General features: G+C 59.9%; 1 protein-coding gene across 1 annotated transcript; it reads left to right on the forward strand.

The window, feature by feature from the left end:
- Window positions 1-10484, forward strand: YTHDF1 (YTH N6-methyladenosine RNA binding protein F1). The gene is made up of 5 exons (XM_080812966.1): window positions 1-112; window positions 285-309; window positions 1345-1424; window positions 7086-8600; window positions 10249-10484. The coding sequence occupies exons 1-5, from the start codon at window positions 86-88 to the stop codon at window positions 10273-10275; spliced, it is 1674 nt and encodes a 557-aa protein (XP_080669092.1). The 5' UTR covers window positions 1-85; the 3' UTR covers window positions 10276-10484.
- Window positions 10485-27101: the final 16617 nt, after the last annotated feature.

Genomic DNA, 27101 nt, shown 5'->3' on the forward strand with positions numbered 1-27101 from the left:
AGCGCGGGTGACAGGCCCGGCCTCGCGGGGAGGCCCGAGCCGGCGGGCGCCCGGGCCCCGCGCCGCGCCGGGCCGTTCATGAAGCATGTCGGCCACCAGCGTGGACCCCCAGGTAGCGGGGCCGGGGCCGGGGCGCGGGGGCCGGGGCCGGGGGCCGGGGCGCGGGGCCGGGGGAGCGCGCGCCCGTTGGGGCCGGAGCGCGCCGCACGCCGGACGGGCGCCCGTGAGTAACTTGGTGTTTCCCTCCCCCCCGGTCCCGCCCGCGCCGGCCCGCGGCGCCGCAGAGAACAAAAGGACAAGATAATAAAGGTACGGCGGGCGGGCGCGGGCGGGGCCGGTCCTGCGGCGGCGGGGCGGGCGGGCCCGGGAGGCCGCGGACCCTGCGGGGGGAGGAGAGGTCCGGGAAGGGCATCTGGGACCGGAAACTTTCCTCCGTGTGCTTCCGGGAGATCGAAGTCGGGTCGTCGCGTCTGGGGAGGGTCGACGGGGCTTTTCCAGGAGGAGCCCGTGAGCGGGTGGGTAGAGCGACCCCCTCGCGCCTCCCCACTGCAGGAGGGTGGGTTGGAGTGCGCGCAGGGAAGGAGGCGGAGGGGCGGGCGGCCGGGCCGCAGGCGCGCCGCGGCTCTGGGGCGCCCGGGTCAGCCCTCGGCCAGCTGGGCACCCGGCGGCCACGGGCCTGGCTCTCCGTGTCTGCTCACGCTGTGACCTTGTGGCTTCGGATAAGCCCCCAGCGCACTGTGAGAATCCGTAAGTGACCCTTCGAGTCTGCTGGGACGGCGGCGTCTACCCAGGGTGTGTTCCTCGGGTGTAGCCAGATACGGGCCCCTCGTGTTTTAAGGTGGGAAGAGGCCCCGTCCTTTACTTACCGTTCCTTTGCTTGTTTGGCTGAGCGCTGTAGCGTGGGAAGTGCGCGGGGAGCCCGCGACCTGAGCTGGGAGTCCTCGCTGGGCTCCAGCCTCCCCCAGCCGCACTCCGCGGGTCTCTGTCCTGCACACACAGGGGGCCTTTGGAAGCAGCGACCTCTCTTTGGCCCCCGTAGTCTTCCCAGACCAGACCGTCTTTAGCAGAACCAGTTACAGGTTCTTGCGTTACTTTTGTCTGCACCTGTCTTGTCGCATTCTATCAACTTACGATTAAGTCTTTATCAGAAACACTGAAATCGTTGAAGTTCTGCATCATCATTGTAACTAGTTATGTAAAGATCAGTGGGATACCAGTCGTGTTCCTTTTCCATGGAAGCAATTTCTAGGAAGTGATGGGCATAGACTTTACTACTTTTGATCTCTGTGCTTAAAAGTCATTTTTTAAAATGCAGAGATAATACTTTTCAACTTCTTGTTCTAGTGCAAAATGGTGCTTTGCATCAGAAGGATACGGTCCATGACAATGACTTTGAGCCCTACCTTTCTGGACAGTCGAATCAGGTGAGTTTTTTTTTTTAAATAACATATTTCTGTTTTAGTTTTTATTGAGTTTTGTAATGCACCTTTAGTGTTACATTTCCGACTTTGTTATCCTGACAACCAAGAAGCACAATATGAGGTACTAGAAATAGTGTGCAGACGCCTTGCTCGGACGATAGCCTGGAGCTGGACATGGGGCACGAGAGGGGTGGGGCTGCGGTGTTGTCCGGAGGAAGCAGTGTCCCATGGGGGCTGCGTGCTGGTGGACTTCTGTGTGCCTCAGCGTTGGTGGCGCGGTGGCGCGCTGCTTTCGATGGAGTGGGGATGCTTGCCTTCCCTGTGCCTCAGGTACCTTTTCTGTGTGCTGGTTGTGGTGACTGCTCGTAGGATCGTGGGGAGGGTAACAATTGATGGGGCTGCGTGAAGCTCCAGCCCGTAGCTGTGATGGCCCCAGTAGGTCACAGCTGCCGATTTCTTAGACACGTGGCACTCCGGATGCTTTGGACTGAAACATCTTTGGGGCACGGTGTGTGTGTTGCAGGATGTTTAGCAGCCTTCCTGGCCTTCAACCACAACATGCCATTAGTAACCGACCGCCCTATACCCACACACCTGTGGGACAACCAGAAATGTCTCAGCATGTCTCCTGGGGGCCAGCTTGCCCTGGTTAAAGCCACCGGGCTAGTTGGAGTGTAGGTTTAAGCATGACGTCTACCACTTTTTAAACGTACTGTGTTTGCTTTAGAATAAAACCAAGCCTTGCCTCTTGCAGAGGAATAAGGTTATTCTGTCTCTCTTTTTTTTTCTAGTCTGTTCTTGTCTAAAGTGTCTTAGAACTTCTTAGAACTTTTCTGCATCTATGTCCTTGTTGCATAGAGCAGATCAGTAGCAAAGGCGCTCGGGAGACCCTTTATAGAGCCTCCCCACCTCCCCTAAGAATCCGCCCCTCCTCTGGGCAGGACCAGGTGCTGCAGAGGAGGCCTGCCCTGGCCTCGGTGGCGTATCGCTGGAGGTAACGGCAAGCAGTTAAAGGGACTTATTTTATTTTGGTGCCTTACTTTTTTTTATGTGATTTGAATACCACGGCAGTAGCGTGTTCTGTTTTAACCAGAGAAAGGCGGTGGGGGGTTGTTTCAAATACACTTGAGAGGTTTGTGTAAGGCAGGAGCTTTCATGTTGTTCAGGAGGCCTTTGTTGGAAGTGGGGCAGACGATTTTCCGTCAGGACGGTGGTTCAGCTGTCTCAGCCTGGGGAAGTCAGCGTGAAGACCGTCGTAGGCAGACGCTGCCGTGAACTGCCTCAAGACAGCCGCTGTGTGTCCCGGCTGTTAGGGTGCAGGGTTAATCAGCACATTGCTGTAGAGTAAATCTGTGTTCTCGACTGAGCACGGATTTTCCGGAAACACCCCACTGTTGGAGTGTGGGAAGCAGGTAACACGGGAGAGCTCTGAGATCCTAATTCTCCTCGTCCTCTTGTTCTGCGGGTGAAGAAACGGGATCGGAGAGGCCTGGTTTCCCCGGGTGGTGGGACCTGTTTGTGGCAGAGCTTGGTTCCCCACTGAGGGGTGGGATGTGTCTCTTCCCGCATGCGGCAAGGGCTCCTTTTGTGCTGTTTGTCATTCCTTTCTTCGGTGGGGGAGGCACTGTGCAGTATGGCCTCCTTGCAGACGAGCCGCTGGGAATTGGTCCACGTCTAGTCGGGGACTCTGCTGGTGACGACTCCTGCCGAGGGCAGCTCCTGCATACTGCTCGGCCAGGTCTCGGATCGGGGGTGCAAGTGCTGCCGAACGAGGGAGAGAAGTAGCTTGGGTGGCCGGGAGTGGCACCCCGCGCTGTGCTCGTCTTCAGCGAGGTGTCGATGCGCGCCCGGCTGCACGCGGGTAAAGGGTGCCGCTCTGCGAGGGGCTCTTCTGTGCACCCGTGCCTGGCCACCATGGTGAAGGCCGTGGGTAGAGCTGGCAGCCCCTGGTACTTTGTGGTTTATTTAAACCCAGATGTTTGCAGTAGCAGGTTGGAGGCCCTTTCTGTTTTTGTGTTTGAGGTGGTAATACGTGGGATGGTAGGGAAGTGTTTCAGAGCAGGCCTCTAAGGTAATTTAACTTGGAATGCCCTGAACAGAAGTGTCCCCGGGGCGGGGGATTTTTCCCACAGGAAGGTCTCGGGACTTTGCTTCTGCTGCACTTTTATTCCTTCCTAATTGCCCCCCAGGACCCTCCTGCATAGATGTAGCAGCTTGGGGTCCCCTTGTGTGCCGTGGAGCATGCACTAGTCAGTTTTAGGGAGGGGGAGGGAGAGCACTGGGGAGCTGAGGGGCTCTCGGTGGGCATTGTGGGTGGGGGGCTTTGGGGGAAGGGCTCTGGTGGAGTTCTGGGGAGGCGCTCTGGGTAGGGTTCTGGGGGAGGAGCTCTGGGTTAAGGGTTCTGGAGGGGTTCTGGGTGGGGATTCTAGGGGAGGGGCTCTGGGGGAGGGGCTCTGGGTGGAATTCTGGGGGAGGGGCCCTGGGTTAAAGGTTCCTGAGGGGTTCTGGGTGGGTTTTCTAGGGGAGGGGCTCTGGGTGGAATTCTGGGGGAGACTCTGGGTTAAGGGCCCTAGAGGGGTTCTGGGCAGGATTCTGGGGGAGGGGCCAGGCAGTGTGGGCGCTGTGGGAGGTAAGGGCAGCTGGGACTGTGCTCAGGTTATACTCAGTCATCAGCAGATTGTTGGTCTGGTCACATGGGACAGGGACAGAAAGGAACAATGGTTAACTTTTGTAGTTTTTTTCAGCAACTCAGTTGTGCCGTCAGTGTCCGAGGACATGTTCGCTTTATAGGGGCGTTGTGTAAACTCTCCTGTTCTGAGCCTCAGTGCTGGTCGCTCGTCGCTGCTTTCGCTCGTTCTGGAGCGCTCTTCTGGAAAGCTGTGCCAGCCGTCCGCCCTGCGCAGGAGGCTTCTGCACTTGGAGCAGACCTCCTGAGTGCTGGCGGGGGTGCTTCAGGGTCAGGGTGTCCCGAGCTCTCCGCATCTCTTCGTGGACCTGGGTGAACCAGCTCTCAGAAGTCATGCCATGGTTAACTTGGTGCCTCCTTAGTGCTTTGCCGGGAGCATCTGTCTGGTCTGGAGAGGTGTTCGGTTTGTAAAAGACAAACTCGTCTTGAAAATGGTGCTCCGCTATCGTCCAGGGTTTCCGGCAGGTTTGGGGGGTTTCACCCGGTAGCACAAAGCCAGGCTACACCGACGCCCTGTCGGCGGCCCACATCACGTGACGAGCCCATGAGCCCCGTGGTTCGTGCCAGTGGCTTGCTCTGGTGGGCTTGGGTGATGGGAGGGGCCGGTGTGCTGTGGCCTCCAGTGATGCCAGTCAGTCAGTGGGGACATCACGGGGTGCGACCGGCAGGGCCCAGGGGGTCTCCGTGTCCTGCTTGTTCCTTGCTCAAAACTGCGTGCCTTGAGCTGAGACAGAGGCAGACGTCCTCTGTGTCAAACCGTGCTCCACGCACACAGCCCCACCAGGCGAGGGCCTGCAGCCGCGGTCCTTTTGTGCAGGGACACATGCAGCCGGACTGGCTTCCGTAGGGCCTCTGCCACGTGCACCTGCTGGGCCTCAGCTGCGTGCCCTGCACTCGTGTCCCTTTGATCCTTCCCTGTTTACGTAATTTATTTAAGCTTCAGTTTTGGTCATTCAGAATGAGTTTCTTTTCTTTTTTTAGTGTGGTTCACTTACTGTTAAGTGTGAGAAAGTTTGAATTTTAGAATAGATGATTTTCTTTTATGGTTTTTTAGCGGAAATGACGTAGGGCTAACAGTCACTGACTTTGAAATCTGTGATGTCTGGAGGGCCCATCTTGTTTATTATTTTGGATGAGGCCTCAAGGAGGCACCCGAGGCATCCAGCACTTGGCAATGTCTTTCCTTCTGTTGCCTAATTTTGCCCTGAAGACGTGTCAGCCTCTCTTTTTTGAGGTCATGTATCTTACCAAAGGCTATGATGAGAGGTCTGGTGCGTGAGAATATCGGGCGGGGAGGTGGTTTTACCTTGTGCTTACAGAGATGTGTTGCGTGGCCGGCGTGCTGAGGCGAATCCTGGAGTGTGTGCCGCACCTGCAGCCCCGGTGCCCAGACTTCTCGTTGGCAGCCCCGGGTGCACAGCGCGCGGAGTAGGTTGCTTGCTTGGTGTCAGCGAGCCAGGCTGAGCTGTGGCCGGGTGGCAGCACGTCTGTCGGGAGCAAATGTTCTGGGCTGCATCTGGACGGGTCTGGGGTGAGGCCCTGTCAGTAGGGGGTCACATCTCAGGTCACCTTCACAAGCGAGTGGAATGTCAGGTTTGCTGGCAGCCAGGGGGCTGGGTCACCACAGTCACGTGTTGTGCTGTGACTGCTGGGGGACCAGCCTGTTCTCCATAGGGTTCTCTGGGGGGTCTGCTGAGTCACTCCACATTGCCACTGCAGGGAGGCAGAGAGGCTCGCTTGTCTGGTACTCCACCCCCCCCCCCCCCCCCCCCCGGCTGCCTGAGCCCAGCTCCCACCTTGGTGGGTCCCTGGGACTGGAGTGGCAGCAGACACCTTGTGCCAGCCGGGCCGGCAGGTCTGCTCACCGGAAGATTGGTGTGGGTTTGGAGGAGGTGGTCTCTAGCCAGTGCTCTCCGTGTAGGACCTTCTGGTGTCTGGGATGGAGGGTGGGGAGAGGATGGGGACCAGCCAGAAGATGGTGTCACAGACTAGGAAGCTGCTGCTGCCCCTACTCTTAGTGTCCCTTACAGCCTTTCCACTCTTAGGTCAGCTGCCCTGGGCGGGAAGCCCCCCCTACCCCCCCACCCCCCCCGAAACACCTTTCAGGAAACCATTTAAGTCACCAATAGTGGCATGGCCTGGGAGGTCCAGTTCTGGCCAGACCACCAGTGACACTCCCCAAGGAGGCGCCTTGTCAGAACTGCTGACCCCAGGTGTAAATCTGTGCCTTCGCCGGCTTCCGGAGACTCTTGAGAGGAGTCCCTGCTGCCTCGAGGGGCGGTTCCTGTGTCCAGGACTCCAGCTTGGTTGGAGCCCGAGACAAGGGGCTCTCCAGCTCAGAGAGCAGGCAGGACACGGAGTTGGCGAAGGAGCTGCCGGAGCCACTCTGAGAGCCCAAGGCGCCGGCCAGGACAGGGTGGGGCTGTGAGATGGTGAGACCCCTCCAGACTCAGAAGAGGGGGTGGGCTGTCAGGAGGGGCGGGAGGGGAAGGGTGTTGAAAGTGGGGCGGGTCCTCTCGGGCGCGTTGAGCAGTCCGAGGGCTTGAGACCAGGTTGTGGGGCAAGTCTCCCTGAGCGTCCCAGCTTGTCCTGTGGCTTGAACCTCTCGTTGCCCGTTGAAAGCCGTTTTCACCTGCTGTACCGCCTGTGCTGCTAGCGTGCGGGTCCACACCACTGCCAGTCGGATGGGTTTGTGCCTCTCTCTGGGTTCCTTTAGGTTTAAACCGTCCACTCCTTGAGGGGAGAGAAGGGGTTCCTGAGTGGGCCGCAGACAGCCCATGGTAGAGTGGCTGAGCCTGGTCACGTCGCCTGGACCCAGAACGTTGCAGGTGGCCACCGGGCCTCTCTGTCCTGGCTTTGTTCTCAGTCGGTGCTCTAGGCCTCCCTGTCGGCAGTGACGGCGCTCCAGAGTCAGCGGTACCCACGTAGGCAGTCCCCGCCGGGGCGTCGTCTAACGTTTCCTGTGCTTGTTTCCCCAGAGTAACAGTTACCCATCCATGGCGGACCCTTACCTGTCCAGCTTTTACCCACCATCCATCGGGTTCCCTTACTCGCTCAGTGAGGCGCCCTGGTCTACTGGAGGAGACCCTCCCATCCCGTACCTCACCACCTATGGACAGCTCAGTAACGGAGACCATCATTTCATGCATGATGCTGTTTTTGGGCAGCCCGGGGGCCTGGGGAACAACATCTATCAGCACAGGTTTAATTTTTTCCCTGAAAACCCTGCTTTCTCAGCCTGGGGGACAAGTGGGTCGCAGGGCCAGCAGGCGCAGAGCCCCGCATACGGGAGCAGCTACACTTACCCGCCTAGCTCTCTGGGCGGCACAATTGTGGACGGGCAGACGGGCTTTCACGGCGACACCCTCAGCAAGGCCCCTGGAATGAACAGCCTGGAGCAGGGCATGGTGGGCCTGAAGATTGGGGACGTCACCACCTCTGCCGTCAAGACTGTCGGGTCGGTCGTTAGCAGCGTGGCGATGACTGGTGTCCTTTCTGGCAACGGTGGCACAAATGTAAATATGCCGGTTTCGAAGCCGACCTCGTGGGCTGCCATCGCCAGCAAGCCGGCGAAACCACAGCCGAAGATGAAAGCGAAAAGTGGACCTGTGGTTGGGGCCGCCCTGCCCCCTCCGCCGATAAAGCACAACATGGACATCGGCACGTGGGACAGCAAGGGGCCCGCGCCCAAGGCTCCGGCACCCCAGCCCGCCCCCCAGCCCGCACCCCAGCACCAGCCGGCTGCGCAGCCTCTTCCTGCCCAGCCTCCCCCGTCGGCCCAGCCGCAGCATCCGAACCCTCAGCTGCCACCCCAAACCCGCTGGGTCGCCCCTCGCAACAGAAGCGCGGCATTTGGGCAGAGCGGAGGGGCTGGCGGAGATGGCGGCGCTGCCGGAACCACGCAGCCTGGCTCTGCCCCCACTGCGGAGTCCCACCCCGTTCTGGAGCAGCTGAAAGCCGCCCACAGCTACAACCCGAAGGAGTTTGACTGGAACCTCAAAAGCGGGCGCGTGTTCATCATCAAGAGCTACTCGGAGGACGACGTGCACCGCTCCATCAAGTACTCGATCTGGTGCAGCACTGAGCACGGCAACAGGCGCCTGGACGGGGCCTTCCGCGCCGCCGGCAGCAGGGCACCCGTGTACCTGCTCTTCAGCGTCAACGGCAGCGGGCACTTCTGCGGGCTGGCGGAGATGAAGTCGCCCGTGGACTACGGCGCGAGCGCGGGGGTCTGGGCTCAGGACAAGTGGAAGGGCAAGTTTGACGTGAAGTGGATTTTTGTCAAGGACGTGCCCAATAACCAGCTCCGGCACATCAGACTGGAGAACAACGACAACAAGCCGGTCACCAACTCCCGCGACACCCAGGAGGTGCCCTTAGAAAAAGCAAAACAAGTGCTGAAAATCATCGCTTCCTACAAGCACACGACCTCCATCTTTGACGACTTTTCACACTATGAGAAGCGCCAGGAGGAGGAGGAGGTGGTGCGCAAGGTGGGTCTGGCTTCCCCCGGCCGGGGCTCAAAGCCGGGGTCCCTGACCGCCACTCCCCAGTGGCCTGGGGCAGGGGCGGCGCAGTCATGGGAGGGTGTGCATCGCCTGGGCTTCCCAGGAATGGTCACCAGTGGTGACGTGCACGTGGGTGTCACTGTATGACTTCCCCAGTTTGAGAGGACGTAATGGTTGGGACCACAGTGCACACCTCTGTCAGGGACATTTAGGAGTGGTATTCTGTGGCACGGGGTGGGCCAGCTGCTGGGGCTGCAGACCCTGCCCTCAGTGGCCCGGAAGCGCTGGTCTAGAGGCTGTTGCTTCCTTCTCCCTCGAAAACCCTGTGTCTTAGTCTTGAACTCGGCATCCAGGTGGTAAGGAGGGGCTGGGGCTGGGGAGGTCTGCAGTGCAGGCGTTTGCTAACAGCGAGTTAGCGTCGGGAACCCAGAGCGTAGGCCTCGCGGTGGGCGGTGAGGTCGGCTCTGACTCCCGCCCCGTGACTGGGAGTGTCCTGAGCCGGGGCTGGTAGAGGTGGCTGGAGGGACTGTGTGTGCTGTGGGGGAACAGGGCTCAGATGCCCGTGATCTGGCTCAGAAATGAGGAAAGTAAGGACAGCGCAACACACTTTGTAAAGCTGGTTTGTCTGAGAGAGTTCATCCCAAGATTTGTTACGCTTTTCTGGTATTAAAACACCTTTTTTTAAAATTAAATGTCCGTTGAGAGTAGATGGGTTTGCGGCCTGTTTTAGCTGAAACCCCGTAACGGGGCGTAGATGACGGGAATCACAGTGCCGTCTGCAGTTTCAGAAGCCACACCGGCCGTGACAGCTCATGGTTGGTAAGACGTGAACGGGAGTGATCCCTCCTTCCTTGGTGTGGAAAAGAGAGGTGCTTGTCATTTTTTCCAGTTAGTGAGAATCTGTCTTAACTCTTCAGGTATAAGGCGGAACAACTGAACTGCTGACTTTGCAGGGATAGGGCAGAAGTCGCTGGTGATAAGCTGACGACCCTTCGTGGGTGTCTGGCAGTGGCCGTGCGTGGCCGTGGTTTATCTTAGATCCTGTGGCACTCGGGTCTTTTCCCGAAGCTCACTGGGTTCCAGATGTTGTGTGAGGTTAGGGGTAAATTTCTGTCCGTGACCCGGTTTGTGTTTTAAAGTTGGAGGGTCCTAAATGTACATTAGCGAGGGGGTGTTGGGAAGAGGAAGTCTTAAGTTGGTCCGTGGGGTCCTGCCTGCCGGCTTTGAGCTGTCCCCCAGTGAGCTCGAGAGAGGTTGGAACTGCTGCCAGCGCGCTCCTGCTCAGCCCCGTGGGTCCGTGTCTCAGGCTGATTTTACTTGCAGCGTCGTGAGGAGGGGCCAACGGGGCGTCGGACCCTATCGATGGGACGCCAGACAGGCAGATGTGGGGCGAGGTGGGTCTGTGCCTGGTGGGAGGCACCTGGCCAGAGAGGCCTTGCCTCAGGCAGGTGGATGCCGTGGGTGGGTGGCGCTCAGAGGCCCGGTCCCCCCTGCTGCCGTGGCCTGGCCGGTGCCAGTGGGGTGCACCAGTCCGGGGCCGGGCCACAGCCCGCCGGGCAGCCTGGGACCTCGTTTTTGAGGGAGTGTGTGTGGCCGGTTCACGCAGTTTGTTAAACTCTCGTTCTTTTTGCAGGAACGACAGAATCGAAACAAACAGTGAGGATGAACCAGCTTCTGTGTTCTGACACTCGATCGAAAACGTTTAAGGGAACACGTGCTTGGTGCTGTCGTCTTGTGCAGGGCCCGACTCGCTGCATCTCCGCGCCCTTTGTCTTTTATTTTTGCCCCAGTGGATCTGCGTTCATCTGTGTTTTTCTATGTGTTATAGTATCCCAGAGCTCACTAATAAAGGAGTGTGTTTTCCACTTATCGGTCAGACCTGACGTGAAACCCAAGCATCCTTCACGGCAGAACGTCCCAAAGGTCCTGTTGTCGTTCGGCAGAGGTCATGTTCTTGCTCCGAAGAGTCACTGTCATTTAATGTCTTTATAGGGACTTCTTTGTCACCCTTTCTTACTTTCTGGCAAACAGGAGAAACCGTGGCTTGTTTTGTCATTTCCTGCGTTCTGTTAAAATACTTCTCAAAATGCTGAAATCAACTTCGTTCAGCTGGTTTGCCATTTTTTATTACTCATTGTCTGTCTGAAATGCTAGTCTGTCCACTTGATTTTTCTACTTAGAAAGATAGATTTGAGTTTTTCAGATTCGGTGAGCATGCTGTGTTGGCGAGGAGTGTCAGGCCCCTTGCGGCTCCTCGGCCCGGCAGGGCAGAGGGTGGGGGGTGGGGCGGCTGGCAGAGGGTCGGGCTCAGCGGTCTGCAGGCTCAGCTGCGTGTGGCCACCCCAGCCCCCCGCTCTGCACCTGCGGATCCCGGTGCCCTCCTAAGTTTGCCCACGAGGCCGAGCCTCACACGTAGGATCTGCTGGGATAGCCGGTGCTGTAATGGGTTTCGTTTTCCTGTTGAAGGGGTTTAAAAAAAGCAAACAAGAAATCCTTTGAGAAATTGAATTTGCTGTCCTGTGTTGTGTAATGAGGGACCTTGAAGAGCTCGCTGCCGCCCGGAGTCTGACTCGGAGCACAAAAACGGTGCTCATGCCCGTCGTCCTGGCACAGTCTGTGCCCGCCCGCCATAGGGGATCCGACTGTTCGAGAGCAGATACCTTCTGGAACCTATTTACTCCAAAAGAACCTCCCGGTCAAAGCGTGAGCCGTGTCGTTTAGACTTGTATTGAGAACCCGGCACTCCGAGCCGTTGCGGCCGCACGGAGTCACGGACAACGTTGGATAACTTTCCTCTGGAGAATACAAGCCTTAATAAACAAAGCCTGTTGAGCAAGTCTGCTGTCCTGTCGCTCTTCACCCCTGCCCGATGTGGCGAGCTCTCGCTCGGCCGCGTGGGCGACGCTGGTTCTCTTGTCTGCGGCGGGGAGCCCGTCGTCTCCGGAAAGCGAGCACCATCCTGACGTCACTCACCCTGCGCTGGGCTCTGTGGAAAAGTTCAGAGGAATGTTTTTCTCTGTTTCTTTTTTCTTTTTCTTTCTTTCTTTTTTTTTTTCAATTTTCTCCAGCCCAACATGGGGCTTGAACTCAGGACCCTGAGATTACTTGTTGCGTGCCCCGTGGGCCGAACCAGCCGGGAGCCTCTTGAAGGTCCAGTTCTCACTCAGAGTTTTAGCCCCTCAGCGTACCTTTCCAGGCACAGGCCGAGTTGCAGGAGGTCTGTGAGCGTCCTCCATCCACTGGATGCCGGCGCCGACCTCCTTCCTCTACCCGCTCGCCAGCCGCAGACCCCAGCGCACTCTCCCAAGTCAGCACGCGCATCGGGAAGTTTAATGCTTGGGCCGCCTGGGTGGCGCATCGGTCTGCCTGAACGTATGTCTGCCTTCGGCTCAGGTCGGGTTCCCGGGGCCTGGGATCAAGCCCCGCGTTGGTCTCCCTGCTCAGCGGGGAATCTGCTTCCCCCTCTCCTCCCCACTCATGCTCTCTCTCGCTATCTCTGTCACTGTCTCTGTCTCTTTCAAATAAAATCTTATCTTTTTTTTAAAAAGGAAGTTTAATTCTTAATTTGTTTTATTGTTGTGGTAAAATTTACAGGTGCACAAACCTTAAGAGTTTTGAAGTTTGAGATAGAAATAAGGACATGGGACGTGAACAGCACCGCACAACACTTTCTCATGTGCTCTCATGGGTGTGCGCCCCGCGGGGACTCAGTCATCCGTGTGAGGGTGTGGTGAGTGAGCACAGGACACCCAGCCTGGCTCCCTGGCAGGTTGACCTGGAGGTTTTACACTCCCCATCCGGTGAGTGTTCTGTCCATAGCAATGCAGCTCTGTATTTGCTCAGAATGACTTCTCGGATTTTGTCTTGGAAAGTGCACATCAGACCTCGGGTGCTGTTTTCTTCCGTGGGCTTGGCCGTCAGGCTCCCTTAAAGGTTAAGTGGTCCCTAGCCGAGCCGACTGGCTAAGTAGCGTCCCCGCCTTCAGTTGGGGGCGAAGCAGCAGAGGGTCCAGGGCTGTCACGGGCGTGCGAGGACGGGCCAGATGTTCATTACCAAGGAGCGGAGGCTGGGGCGGCCACTCCTGTTTGTCTAATGAGATCGGTTCCTTCCCTGTCACCTAGTCAGAAGGCTCCGTCCAAACCCTGCTGGCCAGGGTGGCCCCTGGGAGCAGAAGTCAGGGGCTGCCTCCCACACTGGCCCTCGAGAGAGGAAACCACATCCGACGAAGGAGAGAACGTGTGTCGTGGCGGGGGAGGGTTGTAAGGATGCATGCAGTTCTAAGCGGGACAGGTTTTGCTTATAAAGGGCTGTGTGACAGTAGTATTTGCCCCCTAAGGCCAACCGGGTCAGCTCTAGCGTTTAACCGGTCACACCCACAGGTGGCTCTTTGTCTGGGCATTTAGCTGATGAGAGCGAGTCCTGGAGAGTGCCAGCTGGCCCTGCCTGCTGGTGGCTTCTCCAGCTGGGGTCCTGTGCTGCCGGGTGCCTCAGGGCCTGAGATCGAGGCACTCCTCTCACTCGGGCGGGAGGAAGGCGGGTCACTAGCTTCCTTTCCTGGTTGTGGTCAGGGAGGGGGCGTCTTTGTTGGGCCTGTGTCGGCGAGCACGGGCGTTGGCAGGGTCCCGGGGCCTGCGCAGCAGTCGTGCAGATGAATGTCTGTCCCCCTCCTCCCTGGGCTCTCCCTGCCTGTTCTCTGTGTGGCCCATCACCTGTCGGTCAGCTTGCAGTTAAGATTAGCGTGTTTGGGTTTTTTTCCCCGAAACCAATGTGTTAGAAAAGGTATTTGAATAGCTGTTCTCCATGACATTTTTACTTTAATTCTTTGGATGAGGGGGAGTTTTTTTTTCAGTTGGGAACACCCAGTGGACTGTCTGAGAGCCCATGTTTGTTTACTGGAAAGCCTCCCCCCGCCCCAGCCCCTGGGGAGTGTCTGGGTGAAGGTGCGACAGTAGTGGCCGCTCGCCGGGGAGTGACTGTTTGGATCCCTCCTTCCCCGGCAGCCAGGCACAGGCTTCCGTGCTCCCCGGACGGGGAGGCGGAGGGTCAGCCCTGCACACAGATGAGATCTCCTCCCGCTTGCACCACCGGCCGCTGCACGAGAAGAGCCAGTAACAGGCTTGGGCTGTGCCCTGCGAAGTGACCTTCCTGGAGGGCAGCTCTGGGCGTGACCTGGGAGGTGCCCTGGCCTGCTGGCAGCTCAGGGCATGAGGGGTGTCTCAGAGCAAGTTCTCGAGGCCTTGCGAGGCCAAACTCTGGATCACCCGGACGGTTTGTGGCCCCCTCCAAGAGTACAGTCTACCCTGAGTCAGTGACCAACCTCTGCCAACAGCTGGATGGAGCTCAAGGCTCACGGTGACACATGCTGAGTGCCACTGGTGTGGTGACCCCAGCTCCTCGTCCCCTTCCTGCCGGCTCTGAGGCCTCCAGACGGACTTGGGCTGTCGGCTGAAAGCGGGCGTGACGGACAGGGTGCCCTGGAGCTGTGGTGTCCCACGCAAGGCTGACGCAAACACCCACATGCCATGCCCCGTGGGAGAGGGCTTTTCTGCCAAGTGGCGGGCTCCCGTGCCGAAGGCCTGGCCCGCCGAGTGTGGGCGCAGGAGCTGGGGGCTGCGTTTCTCGTTTTCAGACTCTATTGGGAGTAGCGACAAATTTACAGAAGAGTCGCAGGAGCGAGAACGGTGCAGGGACCGCCTTTTTTTTTTTTTTTTTAATTTTAATTTTAATTTTTTTTTGCAGGGACCGCCTTTGACCGAGTTTGCTCGCTAGCGTTTCGCCCCGTTTCCCTGATCATGTGCTTCCTGTGCATGTGCGTGTGTGTGCGTGTACCTGTGTGTAGGGTTTGTATGTGAATGTGGGCATGTGCGTGTGTGTATCCAGGTGTGCGTATGCAGGTGTGTTGTATGTGTATATCCAGATGTGCAGGGGTGCAGGTGTGTAGGTGTGTGTGTGCATGCAGGTCACGTGTGTGGAGTTGGGTGTGAGCAGTTCTGAGGGTGTGAATGTGTGTATCCAGGTGTGCATGTGTGTGTGCAGGTGTGTATGCACGTATGTGGGTGCGTGTGTGTAGGTGTGTGTGTGCAGGCGTGGGTGCGTGTGTGTAGGTGTGTGTGTGCAGGCATGGGTGTATGTGGGTGGTCTGTATGTGTAGGTGTGCAGGTGTGTGTGCAAGGTGTGCAGGTGTGGGTGTATATGGGGTGCGTGTGTGGTCTGTGTGTTGGTGTGCAGGTATGTGCAGGGTGTGCATGTGTGTGTGCAGGTGTGTATGCATGTATGGGGGTGTGTGCGGGTGGGGGTGTATGTGGGGGTGCATGTGTGCTGTGTGTAGGTGTGCAGGTGTGTGCCGTTGTGTGCAGGGTGTGCGTGTGTGGTCTGTGTGTGTAGGTGTGCAGGTGTGTGCAAGGTTGCGTGTGTGCAGGTGTGCACGTTTTGGGCACTGTTTGAGGTCTGCACTGGGTCTTGCACCCACACACTCCAGTGTGGCTTTGACCACAGCTCGTTAGGCTCTTGAGTGTGACAGCTGTGACTCTCACTTGGGGCTCCGTCTGGTCATTAACGCGACAGTGTCCTGCACCATTCTGGGGAGGGGAGGAAGCCTTTTGGACCAGGCTCTTACGCTATGTCTGGACAAAGCCTCGTGGTTGACACGCCACTGGCCCCCCCACCCCCCTGCTCTGGAAGAGGACACCCCACACGCACAACCTTGCAGGCCTGATGGGGAGGCCCTAGGGTCCCTTCCAACCCTTGCGGTGCTCCTTGCGTGGCTGGTCCCTCGGTGGCGGCCTCTGCAAACGTAGGAGGTCACGGGCAGCTGGTGATTGCTGTCCCAGGTCCAGTGCACCGAGTGCGTCTTTGTGGCCAGGGAAGCCCTGCCTAGTTGGCCTCTGGAAGTGGATGTGGGTTTAGCCTGGGGACTGGCACGGAGAGAGGGGGGCACCTGCCAGCAGAGAGAGGTGCCAGGGGTCCCAGGGCTGGTCTGCCGGGGTGCTGATGCCAGGAGCATGCCCTCTTCCTTTTGACCTGGGCATGCAAAAGGTTGCTGCTTCCCGGGCAGCTGGCAGCACCACAGAGCCCTTGGCGGGCGGAGGGTGGTTAACTGCAGGCATGCCCTAGCTGACACTGACTCCTGGCTCGTGGGAGCCATCATCTGAGTGGTGTCCCCAGTGACGGCTGTCCTCTGCAGCCCTGCCGTGGGTTTCAGTGATGCAGTGTGGGCGGGAGGGCTGCTCCCTGCCTCCCGTCTGGGGGTGGTGCAGGTGCAGGTGCAGGTGCAGGTTCTCCTGTCACCCTGGGAGGATGAGGTCCTGTGCTTCATGCCTGAGTCCTGCGACAGTCCCACCAAGACCGGGGATAGTGCCTGTGGTTCCTCCCTTACGGCTGGCTGAATGGCACCCTTTGCACATCTCCCCTCTCCCCTGGACTGATGTGTGGCGCAGGCCCCTGAATCCTGTCACCGCACGGCGTCGATCTGTGCCTTCCCGCAGGGCTCTTCCCTCCCCTACCCCTGAAGCCCTAATGTCACTGGAAACTGCAACTCGGCCCCTGGGGCTCTGGCCATCAGCGACCTTCAAGGGAACAGAGGTCGGTGACATGGTCCCTTGCCACCGAGGACTACCGGGCCGGCTGGGGGATGAGCCGTTTCCAGGGACCACAGCGTCAGAGAGTGAGCGACGGTGGCCTGCTGCTGCAGGAATGCCAGAGGAAGGAGGGGGCAGTGTGGGTGGGTGCTTGGCTGGGAGGTCTTCCTGGAGAAGACCAGGATGCAGGAGGAGCCAGGGCTGTGAACTGCTCGGCACCCCGGGGCAGGGGGCCGGAAGTCTGTGGCCTCCCGGGCAAGGACGGGTAGGGGAGCTCGTGGGGCAGAGCAGCTGAGCCCGCACCTGGGGACTTGCGGGTGAGGGGTGTTTGAGTGTAGCTGGAGAGCGGCGGGCGACTAAGCACCTGCAGCAAGAGGTCAGGAGTGGACAAGGGCACCGGGTCCTGGTCCGAGAGGGACGTGGTCAGTGCAGCAGGTGAGGAGGCCACAGCTGGGGGGCTGTGCCCAAGCTGCTTGCTGGGACCCTGAACAGCGGTCCTGTCCTGAGCAGGCTCCATGTCTGTCTCCACCCCTGGGAGCCAGGAGTGGGGTCCCAGCCTTCTGGGGACTCCTGGTGCAGAGCTGGTTCTGCTCTTACCTGTGTCCACGGTTTTACTGGCCATAGAGGGATGCCACCTGGTGGACACCAGGATGGGGTTGGGGGGAGGCCCCACCTGGCCTGGAGGGCAGGACCTGCGTGGAGAGAAAGGTGGGCTTTGAGCAGCCCGGGGCGACGGCAAGGATTCTGGTCTGCCTCTCTTGGCCAGTCCCTAGCCCTCGCGGCAGTGAAAGACCCCAGGTGGGGAGGAAACGATGAAAGGAGGGCCTGGGCCCTGGGAACACTGGGTCTTGATGCCTGTCCTTGGGTTGTCAGGGAAGACTCCAGAAGAGAAATGTCAAGTTGGGGTCTGACGAGTGATTCGGAGAGCAGGTGAGGGGGGTGGGAGAAGCGCCTTCCCAGGGGCGTGGGCAAAGGCGACGGGCAGGGAGTCCAGGGGCCTAGCAGGGCTGCTGGACACGCACACACGCCAGCGCACGTGTAGACACACAGGTGCGCACACGCACACACGCCAGCGCACGTGTAGACACACAGGTGCGCACACGCACACACGCACACACGCCAGCGCACGTGTAGACACACAGGTGCACACAAGCACGCACACGCCAGCGCACGTGTAGACACACAGGTGCACATACACACACGCACACACGCCAGCGCACGTGTAGACACACAGGTGCACATGCACGCACACACGCCAGCGCACGTGTAGACACACAGGTGCACATACACACACGCACACACGCCAGCGCACGTATAGACACACAGGCGCACGCACACGCGCACACACGCCAGCGCACGTGTAGACACAGATGCACACACACACGCACACACGCCAGCGCACGTGTAGACACACAGGTGCGCACACGCACACGCGCACACACGCCAGCGCATGTGTAAACACACAGGCGCACGCACACGCACACACGCACACACGCCAGCGCACGTGTAGACACACAGGTGCACACAAGCACGCACACGCCAGCGCACGTGTAGACACACAGGTGCACATACACACACGCACACACGCCAGCGCACGTGTAGACACACAGGTGCACACACACGCACGCACACGCCAGCGCACGTGTAGACACACAGGTGCGCACACGCACACACGCCAGCGCACGTGTAGACACACAGGTGCGCACACGCACACGCGCACACACGCCAGCGCACGTGTAGACACACAGGTGCGCACACGCACACGCGCACACGCCAGCGCACGTGTAGACACACAGGTGCACACACACGCACGCACACACGCCAGCGCACGTGTAGACACACAGGTGCGCACACGCACACACGCCAGCGCACGTGTAGACACACAGGTGCGCACACGCGCACACACGCCAGCGCACGTGTAAACACACAGGCGCACGCACACGCACACACGCACACACGCCAGCGCACGTGTAGACACACAGGTGCGCACACGCGCACACGCCAGCGCACGTGTAGACACACAGGTGCACACACACGCACGCACACACGCCAGCGCACGTGTAGACACACAGGTGCACACACACGCACGCACACGCCAGCGCACGTGTAGACACACAGGTGCACACACACGCACGCACACGCCAGCGCACGTGTAGACACACAGGTGCGCACACGCACACACGCCAGCGCACGTGTAGACACACAGGTGCACACACACGCACGCACACGCCAGCGCACGTGTAGACACACAGGTGCGCACACGCACACGCGCACACACGCCAGCGCATGTGTAAACACACAGGCGCACGCACACGCACACACGCACACACGGCAGCGCACGTCTAGACACACAGGTGCACACACGCACGCACACGCCAGCGCACGTGTAGACACACAGGTGCGCACACGCACACACGCCAGCGCACGTGTAGACACACAGGCGCACGCACACGCGCACACACACCAGCGCACGTGTAGACACACAGGTGCACACAAGCACGCACACGCCAGCGCACGTGTAGACACACAGGTGCACATACACACACGCACACACGCCAGCGCACGTGTAGACACACAGGTGCACACACACGCACGCACACACGCCAGCGCACGTGTAGACACACAGGTGCGCACACGCACACACGCCAGCGCACGTGTAGACACACAGGTGCGCACACGCACACGCGCACACACGCCAGCGCATGTGTAAACACACAGGCGCACGCACACGCACACACGCACACACGCCAGCGCACGTGTAGACACACAGGTGCACACAAGCACGCACACGCCAGCGCACGTGTAGACACACAGGTGCACATACACGCACACACGCCAGCGCACGTGTAGACACACAGGTGCACATGCACGCACACACGCCAGCGCACGTGTAGACACACAGGTGCACACACACGCACGCACACACGCCAGCGCACGTGTAGACACACAGGTGCGCATGCACACACGCACGCACACACGCCAGCGCACGTGTAGACACAGATGCACACACGCACGCACACACGCCAGCGCACGTGTAGACACACAGGTGCGCACACGCACACAGGCCAGCGCACGTGTAGACACACAGGCGCACGCACACGCGCACACACGCCAGCGCACGTGTAGACACAAAGGTGCACACAAGCACGCACACGCCAGCGCACGTGTAGACACACAGGTGCACATACACACACGCACACACGCCAGCGCACGTGTAGACACACAGGCGCACGCAGACGCGCACACACGCCAGCGCACGTGTAGACACACAGGTGCGCACGCACACACGCACACACGCCAGCACACGTGTAGACACACAGGTGCGCACGCACACACGCACACACGCCAGCGCACGTGTAGACACACAGGTGCACACACACACGCACACACGCCAGCGCACGTGTAGACACACAGGTGCGCACACACACGCACACACGCCAGCGCACGTGTAGACACACAGGTGCGCACGCACACGCGCACACACGCCAGCGCACGTGTAGACACACAGGTGCACACACACGCACACACGCCAGCGCACGTGTAGACACACAGGTGCGCACACGTACACGCGCACACACGCCAGCGCACGTGTAGACACACAGGTGCGCACACGCGCACGCGCACACGCCAGCGCACGTGTAGACACACAGACGCCCGCACACGCGCACACACGCCAGCGCACGTGTAGACACACAGGTGCGCACGCACACACGCACACACGCCAGCACACGTGTAGACACACAGGTGCGCACGCACACACGCACACACGCCAGCGCACGTGTAGACACACAGGTGCGCACACACACGCACACACGCCAGCGCACGTGTAGACACACAGGTGCGCACACACACGCACACACGCCAGCGCACGTGTAGACACACAGGTGCGCACGCACACACGCACACACGCCAGCGCACGTGTAGACACACAGGTGCGCACGCACGCACGCCAGCACACGTGTAGACACACAGGTGCGCACGCACACACGCACACACGCCAGCGCACGTGTAGACACGCACACACGCCAGCGCACGTGTAGACACACAGGTGCGCACGCACACACGCCAGCGCACGTGTAGACACACAGGTGCGCACGCACGCACGCCAGCGCACGTGTAGACACACAGGTGCGCACGCACGCACGCCAGCGCACGTGTAGACACACAGGTGCGCACGCACGCACGCACACACGCCAGCGCACGTGTAGACACAGATGCACACACACATATGCACACACGCCAGCGCACGTGTAGACACACAGGTGCACTCACACACGTGGGCATAGAAATACATAACTCTGCACATACCTGGAGCCACACACATGCCAATATGCGTGAACATGTGCACACTCATGCCTATGCATACACACACATGTGTACACGGCCCTGGTAATGGCAACACTCAGTTGTAAAGATGATAATGACGCCAGACAAACGGGCCCTTTGGGAGGGGGGGTTCTGCCTTCCCCTCCACCCGGCTGCTGGGGTAGAGCACCTCCTGGGTCCTTTGTACAACAGGAAAGTGGGATTTAGCTGGAAGCAGGCCTTTCTGTGGGCTCTTAGGACACCATCTCCAATCTCTGAGCAGACGGCCACCGACAAGGACGGCCACCAAGCCTTCTAAGCCAGGAAGCAAAACCTGCTCGCCCCTAGGGGGTTCTGCACTTTCCTGGGTGTGACGTGGTTTGGGGGGATGCAGTATGGGTGCCAAGACGGGGCTCTTTCCTGACATCTTGGAAGATTGTGAGGAAAGGACATTGGAAGTTGCTCAAGGGTAAGCTGGGTCTGGGGCTGCTTGGGCACTGATGGCTGGGGGCCTCTGTGGCATGAGGACAGCTGTCCTCATGTGGGGTCACGGACCTAAGCATCACATGCCCAGCTGTCTCTGTGTGCTCCACACCTCAGCTCTCATCTCTACCCTGTCACTGCCTTTCCTGCATCCTCAGCATGCGGTCACCCTTCTAGGAGCACGTGGGTTTTCTGACTGAGTGGCAGTTACAGTGGTTTACAGCCTCTTCATTGTGCTCACCCGCCCCCACTGCTGCGGGACCAGCCAGAGGGGGTTCTAATGGCCTCATCCTGTGAGTTTGATGATGATGGTGATGGTGGTGATGGTGGTGGTGATGGTCATGAAGATGGTGGTGATGGAGATGGTGATGATGGTGGTGGTGATGATGGTGATGGTGGTGATGAAGATGGTGATGATGGTGGTGGTGATGATGGTGATGGTGGTGATGAAGACAGTGATGATGGTGGTGGTGATGATGGTGATGGTGGTGATGAAGATGGTGATGATGGTGATGGTGGTGATGATGGTGATGAAAAGGGGGTTCTAATGGCCTCATCCTGTGAGTTTGATGATGATGGTGATGGTGGTGATGGTGATGATGGTCATGAAGATGGTGATGATGGTGGTGGTGATGATGGTGATGGTGATGATGGTCATGAAGATGGTGGTGATGGAGATGGTGATGAAGAGGGGGTTCTAATGGCCTCATCCTGTGAGTTTGATGATGATGGTGATGGTGGTGATGGTGGTGGTGATGGTCTTGAAGATGGTGGTGATGGAGATGGTGATGATGGTGGTGGTGGTGATGATGGTGATGAAGAGGGGGTTCTAATGGCCTCATCCTGTGAGTTTGATGATGATGGTGATGGTGGTGATGGTGGTGGTGATGGAGATGGTGATGATGGTGGTGGTGGTGATGATGGTGATGAAGAGGGGGTTCTAATGGCCTCATCCTGTGAGTTTGATGATGATGGTGATGATGGTCATGAAGATGGTGGTGATGGAGATGGTGATGATGGTGGTGGTGATGATGGTGATGGTGATGATGGTCATGAAGATGGTGGTGATGGAGATGGTGATGATGATGGTGATGAAGAGGGGGTTCTAATGGCCTCATCCTGTGAGTTTGATGATGATGGTGATGGTGGTGATGGTGGTGGTGATGGTCATGAAGATGGTGGTGATGGAGATGGTGATGATGGTGGTGGTGATGATGGTGACGAAGATGGTGATGATGGTGGTGGTGATGATGGTGATGGTGGTGATGAAGATGGTGATGATGGTGATGGTGGTGATGATGGTGATGAAGGTGATGAAGACGGTGATGATGGTGGTGGTGATGATGGTGATGAAGGTGATGAAGATGGTGGTGATGATAGTGATAGCTGCTTACATTTACTGAGTGGCCACATTTGAGCTCACTCTCCAGCCACAGATGAGGAAACAGAGGCACAGGGAGATGAAATAATTGGGTGAGGCCTGAGACTGCTCATGTGTGATGGCTGTGGGGGACCCACCCTCCTGTCTCCTGTCATCAAGACGCTCCCACTCTGTCCCAGGCTCCGCTCCAGCCGGGTTCCTGAGAGGAGTGCAGGAACCCATGTTACCCTCTGCCCATCAGGGTCCCAGATCTTGGAGGCACCTGGCCCCTATGAGAGGTTCAGAAATGTTGGATGAATGAAAAGCATCCAGGAGTAGAGAGGCCTTCCCTTGTGTGGGCCTGGGTGTCCCTCCTCCCCTGGTCTGAGGTGCCACGGCAAGGGGCAATCTCCCAGCTGGGGGAGGCTGCCTCTGCTGTCGAACTGCTGTCACATGAAGATGGCCTTTGGGGCTGGCCTCTGCTGTCCATGCAGTGCCCGGGGTCCCTCCGGGCCCTGTCCAGGTCCAGAATCCTGCAGGGGGCCCTCACGTCGTGCACCCCGGCCCTTGCAGGAGGTACAGTGACAGATCCAGGTCTCCGCAGGTGCCAGAAGGGAGGGTTCTGTGCCATCCGGCTGTACTTGGAGATTCTGCCTGAGCTGGTGTGTGGGCAGGCCTGCAAGACGGTGCCTGCTGTGGAGTGAGGACGGTGCACTTTTTGAGCCATGACAGGTCACAGCCCAGGGCCAGGAGTGTCCCAAACCTGTTCTTGTTGGTCATCCATGGCCGTGGTGTGCGGACTCTATCCCCAGGGCCGGCCTTCCCTGGGGTTGTGTGCAGGTGTCGGTCCCAGCCTGGGGGGCTCAATGGAAGGGTTTGCAGGATGGCTTAGGTGCCCTCGCAGGCGTCTGGAGCTCCCGGCGTACACTCCTGGCTGGGCTGGAGTGTGGCGTTCCCCACCGGTAGTGACTCTGAAGTCTAGCCTTGCTGCGGGGCCGCGGGGGCCCTGGACTGGGGAGTGGGGAAGGGAGAGGCTGCGGGGGCCCACAGGTGTCTCGGGGTGGCTGGAAAGGACCTGCTGAATGTAGCCGCGCTCCTGAGACGGGGCTCGGCACCCCTGCAAGCAGAGCCTTGTTTTCTGGAGGGGCCGTCCTTTTCCGTCCTATGCAGTCCCTTGCCCTGGCTGCCCTCCGTGCTTAGCGGGCCCCACTGCCACCAGAGAAGCCATAGGAACGGCTCGTAGAAGGGCCTCTTTGAATCATTTCTGGTGCCCGTTGCCTCACACGGGGCGGCAGGGTGGGGTGGGGAGATTCCTACCCCTGCCTTCCTGCTGCAAGTGCCCTGGGTGGTGAGGGTTTGGGGATCAGCCCGGCCGGCAGAAGTAAGTGTGCAGGCCTGGGAAGGGCAGGGGTATGTCCATCTCTGGGGCCATTCTTATCTTGGCTGCTGCTGACTCCCCACAAGGGAGCCAGGATGGTTATGCAAGTGCTCTGAGGGGAAGCAACGCTTCACCCTTTTTTCCAGACTCTTACCTCCCCCCAGACCTCGCTACCCTTCACCCTGCCCCACCCGGCTACTGGGAGCCCAGAGATGGGGAGAGGGCTGCTGAGGGCCTGCACTCCATGGGATCATCCACTAAGTGTCCAGGCTTAGGGGCAAACAGCCCAGAGCGCCCAGCTCCCAATGTGCTGCAGCCAGAGGCCTGCCTGGGGCCTGGCCTTGAGGGGGCCCTACCGAGGAGGTGAGGCCAGAGCAGGGCCAAGGGAACCCAAGTGTGGGGGAAGCGGCCACTCTGTCTGGCCCTGCAGCGTCTCCCTCTTTGGCTGCCCCGTGAGTGGGCTGGTGCTGGGAAGTCCAGAGGGGACTCCTGGGGAGGGGGCTGGGATGGGCAGCATGGTGTTTATTAGGTTTGATTCACAGTGGGGAAGTCGTCTCGCAGGGCTAGAGCCTTGGCAGGCCAAATTGGGGGAGGGTTCCCTTGCCATCTGCTCATGTCCTCCTCACTGGCCCCACACTGGGAGGTGGCCGCCTGCTGGGGAGCCCTGAGCTGGACCCCAGTTTGGTGCCTAGCCGGGTCTCGGGGTGTTCTAAGCACTCATCCAAGCTTGCTGTTCCCTAGGGTCACTCCCCAGCACCTGCATGGGGGGGCCCTGTGGGCTGGCTGCTTGGGGGCAGTTAGCACTAGTCAGGGGGTCCAGCGCTTCCTCTGGAGTGAGCTCAGTGGTCTGCGTGTGGGTATATGTGAGCCCCTGTGTGAGCAGGAGGGAGGCTGAGCACAGATGGTGCTGAGCTAGGTGCAGAGTGCGGGCTTTGGGCTCAGCCCTTGAAGTCTAGGCTCTGGCCCCTGCACACGGCCCTCCTGGCCCCAAGATCCCTGCAGACCTTGGACCCATCCAGGGGCTGGGCTGCAGTTGCTCTGTGACTCCTATGCAGGAAGGTTCTAGGACAGAGCTCCCCAACTTCTTCCTGGGGGACCTGCAGCAGAGACTGACTGACGCTGGGGGAAAGGGCCGTCCCTCAGCTCTAGGTGTCCTCCTCCTCCCCATCTGGCTAACTCCGGTCAGGAGCCAAGTCCCCAGGAAGAGCAGTAGGAAGCACAAAGCCTGGCCTCATCTTTGGTCCAGAGAGCCAGGGACGCAGGGGCCACCTTCCCTGGGAAGGAGCGTCCACTCTTCTGTCCAGGAACATTCTGAGCGGCCCCAAGAGAAAGCCCAGACTAGAAAAGGGCTACATGCCTTTCATGCCCAGCAGGGACACCCAGACCCGGGGCTGCACCCCTTGTCCCTTCAGTGCTGTCCTGGACTGACCCTGGGTCCCCTCCAGCCTAGAAGCGCCTTTGGGGGTGCTATCTGCACCCTCTTCAGGGCAAGGAAGGAGAAGGCCACCAAGTGCAGGGTCAGGGCTGTGGGGTCGGTTCTGCTGCATGATGGTCAGGCTGAAGCTTGCTGGGGCCACCGTGCTGCTTCCTCGTTTTCCGGGTGGGGTGGGGGACAGGAGATTAGAGGACTCTGTCCTTGGCCTCTGCAGTGACCCTGACTTGGGCGGAGGTGGGAAGATGGGGTCCCCTGGCTGCTTCTTGGGCCTGCAGCGTGCCTCTCAGGGACAGATTGGATGTTTGAGCAGAGAAAGAGCTGGGGGGCAGGTGTCCTGCCCTGCAGCCAGAGGAGGGGTGGAGGGTGAGGGGCCACACCCTGAAACTGATGTGGTCCCTTTTGTCTGGTTTCCAGAACCCCGCTGAAGGAAGATTTGGGGAGACCAAAGCCCCTGCCCAGGCTTTAGGAGGAAAGCCTGCACAGCTGCGAAGTCTGGGCTGGGGACTTGCAGAGAGGAAGGGGTTGTCTGCCCCGAGGCAGAGGCAGCTGAGTGACCCAAGGTGCTCGAGGTGCTCGCGGGGATGGGGAGCCTAGCGGGTGGAGGCAGGAGGAGTCCACACAGATCGCTTGCCAGGGCACCAGCAGGTGGCGCTGGCTCCTGAGGACAGAAAAAAAAAATGCCTGCAGCAAACCTGAGTGGGTGTCACTGCGGCTGCAGATGGTGGGGGAGGGACTTGCCACCCTCCCCCTCGGCTGCGGAGCCTCACGTGCCCGAGTCCCGCATAGTCCAGAGCGAGGTTTCGGGAGGGATGCGGTCCGGTTTGTACACCTGTCCTGGTTTGGAGCCTGGACACAGGTGTAGACGCGTCCCCCCTCCCCCATCCCTTTTGGAGTCGCGCCCCCCCCCCCCCCCCCCCGCCAGGCTGGGAGGCAGTTCCAGGAGCTCAGTGAGGGCCGCCCCCACCCCGCGGCACACTGAGGAAGGACAGACTTTGCAGTGACCTCAGACCCCACCCCACCCCCTCCCTCGTTGCCATGGCAACTGCCCAGCGGGCCTGCAGTTGGGGCGAGTGGCCTTTGGGACACAGTTGGCCCCGCACCCCTGACGCTTCTGTCGGGGGGGCGGCCCACCGCCAGGACCGCGGACAGCACCCCGCCCCGCCCCATGGTGGCCCGACCTCCCCAGGCCGAGGCCCCCTAGCCCCCGACAGCCGATTCCTGGCACACGGCGCTCCCCCCGCGCCGGCCCCCAGCCCCCACTCCGCCGCTCCCTGCGGACCCTCTCTTTGTCTCCCGGCCTCAGCTCTTCCTCGGACACCCCGCTGCCCGCTGCGAGCCTTTCGGGGCCGTGCTGCGGACGCACGTGGCTGGGGCCGAGGCCGGGTGGCCGCAGTCCCGTCCGGACCGCAGGCTTCCCTTCGGTCACCCCCACCCGCCCCGCGACGCCCGAGGCAAGCGGGCCCCTTTGTGTCCCGCGGCCTGGTCCCCGGCCCGGCAGCTGGGCCGCCCTCTGGGCGGGCGCATTGTTCGCCGGATTTGTCCGCGGCGCGAGGGGCCGCCGGGGGCCGGGCTTGCCTTCTCCCGCGGGAGGGGCACCGCGCTGGCCGGGCTAGCGGGCCATTTCCATGAGAAAGGAGCGGCGGAGGCGCCTCTCTTGGCATTCACCGCGTGCCTTAATTGTATAGACATTAAATCAAGGTCCGCTGTGAACACGCAGAGGGGCCCTCAGGCAGCGACGGGCGGCCGGCCGGGGTCGGGGCCGCGGCTCCGGCTCGCGTGGGGTCCTCGCCCCAAGGCCGCGAAAGCTCCGGCGTCTTCAGCGCGGGGCGCGCGGGGCGCGCGGGGCGGGCGGGGCGGGGGCGCTGCGCCACGCCGACGGTGCTTCCTCGGACTCCAGCCCGGATCCGCCCCCAACTCTGAGGAGCCCACTCTTCTCTCCCTTCCGCAG

Source organism: Martes martes, assembly GCF_963455335.1.
Source record: "Martes martes genome assembly, chromosome: 9".
Lineage (NCBI taxonomy): Eukaryota > Metazoa > Chordata > Mammalia > Carnivora > Mustelidae > Martes > Martes martes.

Bases quoted from the DNA above. Each gene is read 5' to 3' on its own strand.
- YTHDF1 (XM_080812966.1), top strand. From the start codon at position 86: ATGTCGGCCACCAGCGTGGACCCCCAG. The intron at 310-1,344 runs GTACGGCGGGCG...TTCTTGTTCTAG, and splicing joins AAAAGGACAAGATAATAAAG to TGCAAAATGGTGCTTTGCAT. The intron at 1,425-7,085 runs GTGAGTTTTTTT...TTGTTTCCCCAG, and splicing joins TTTCTGGACAGTCGAATCAG to AGTAACAGTTACCCATCCAT.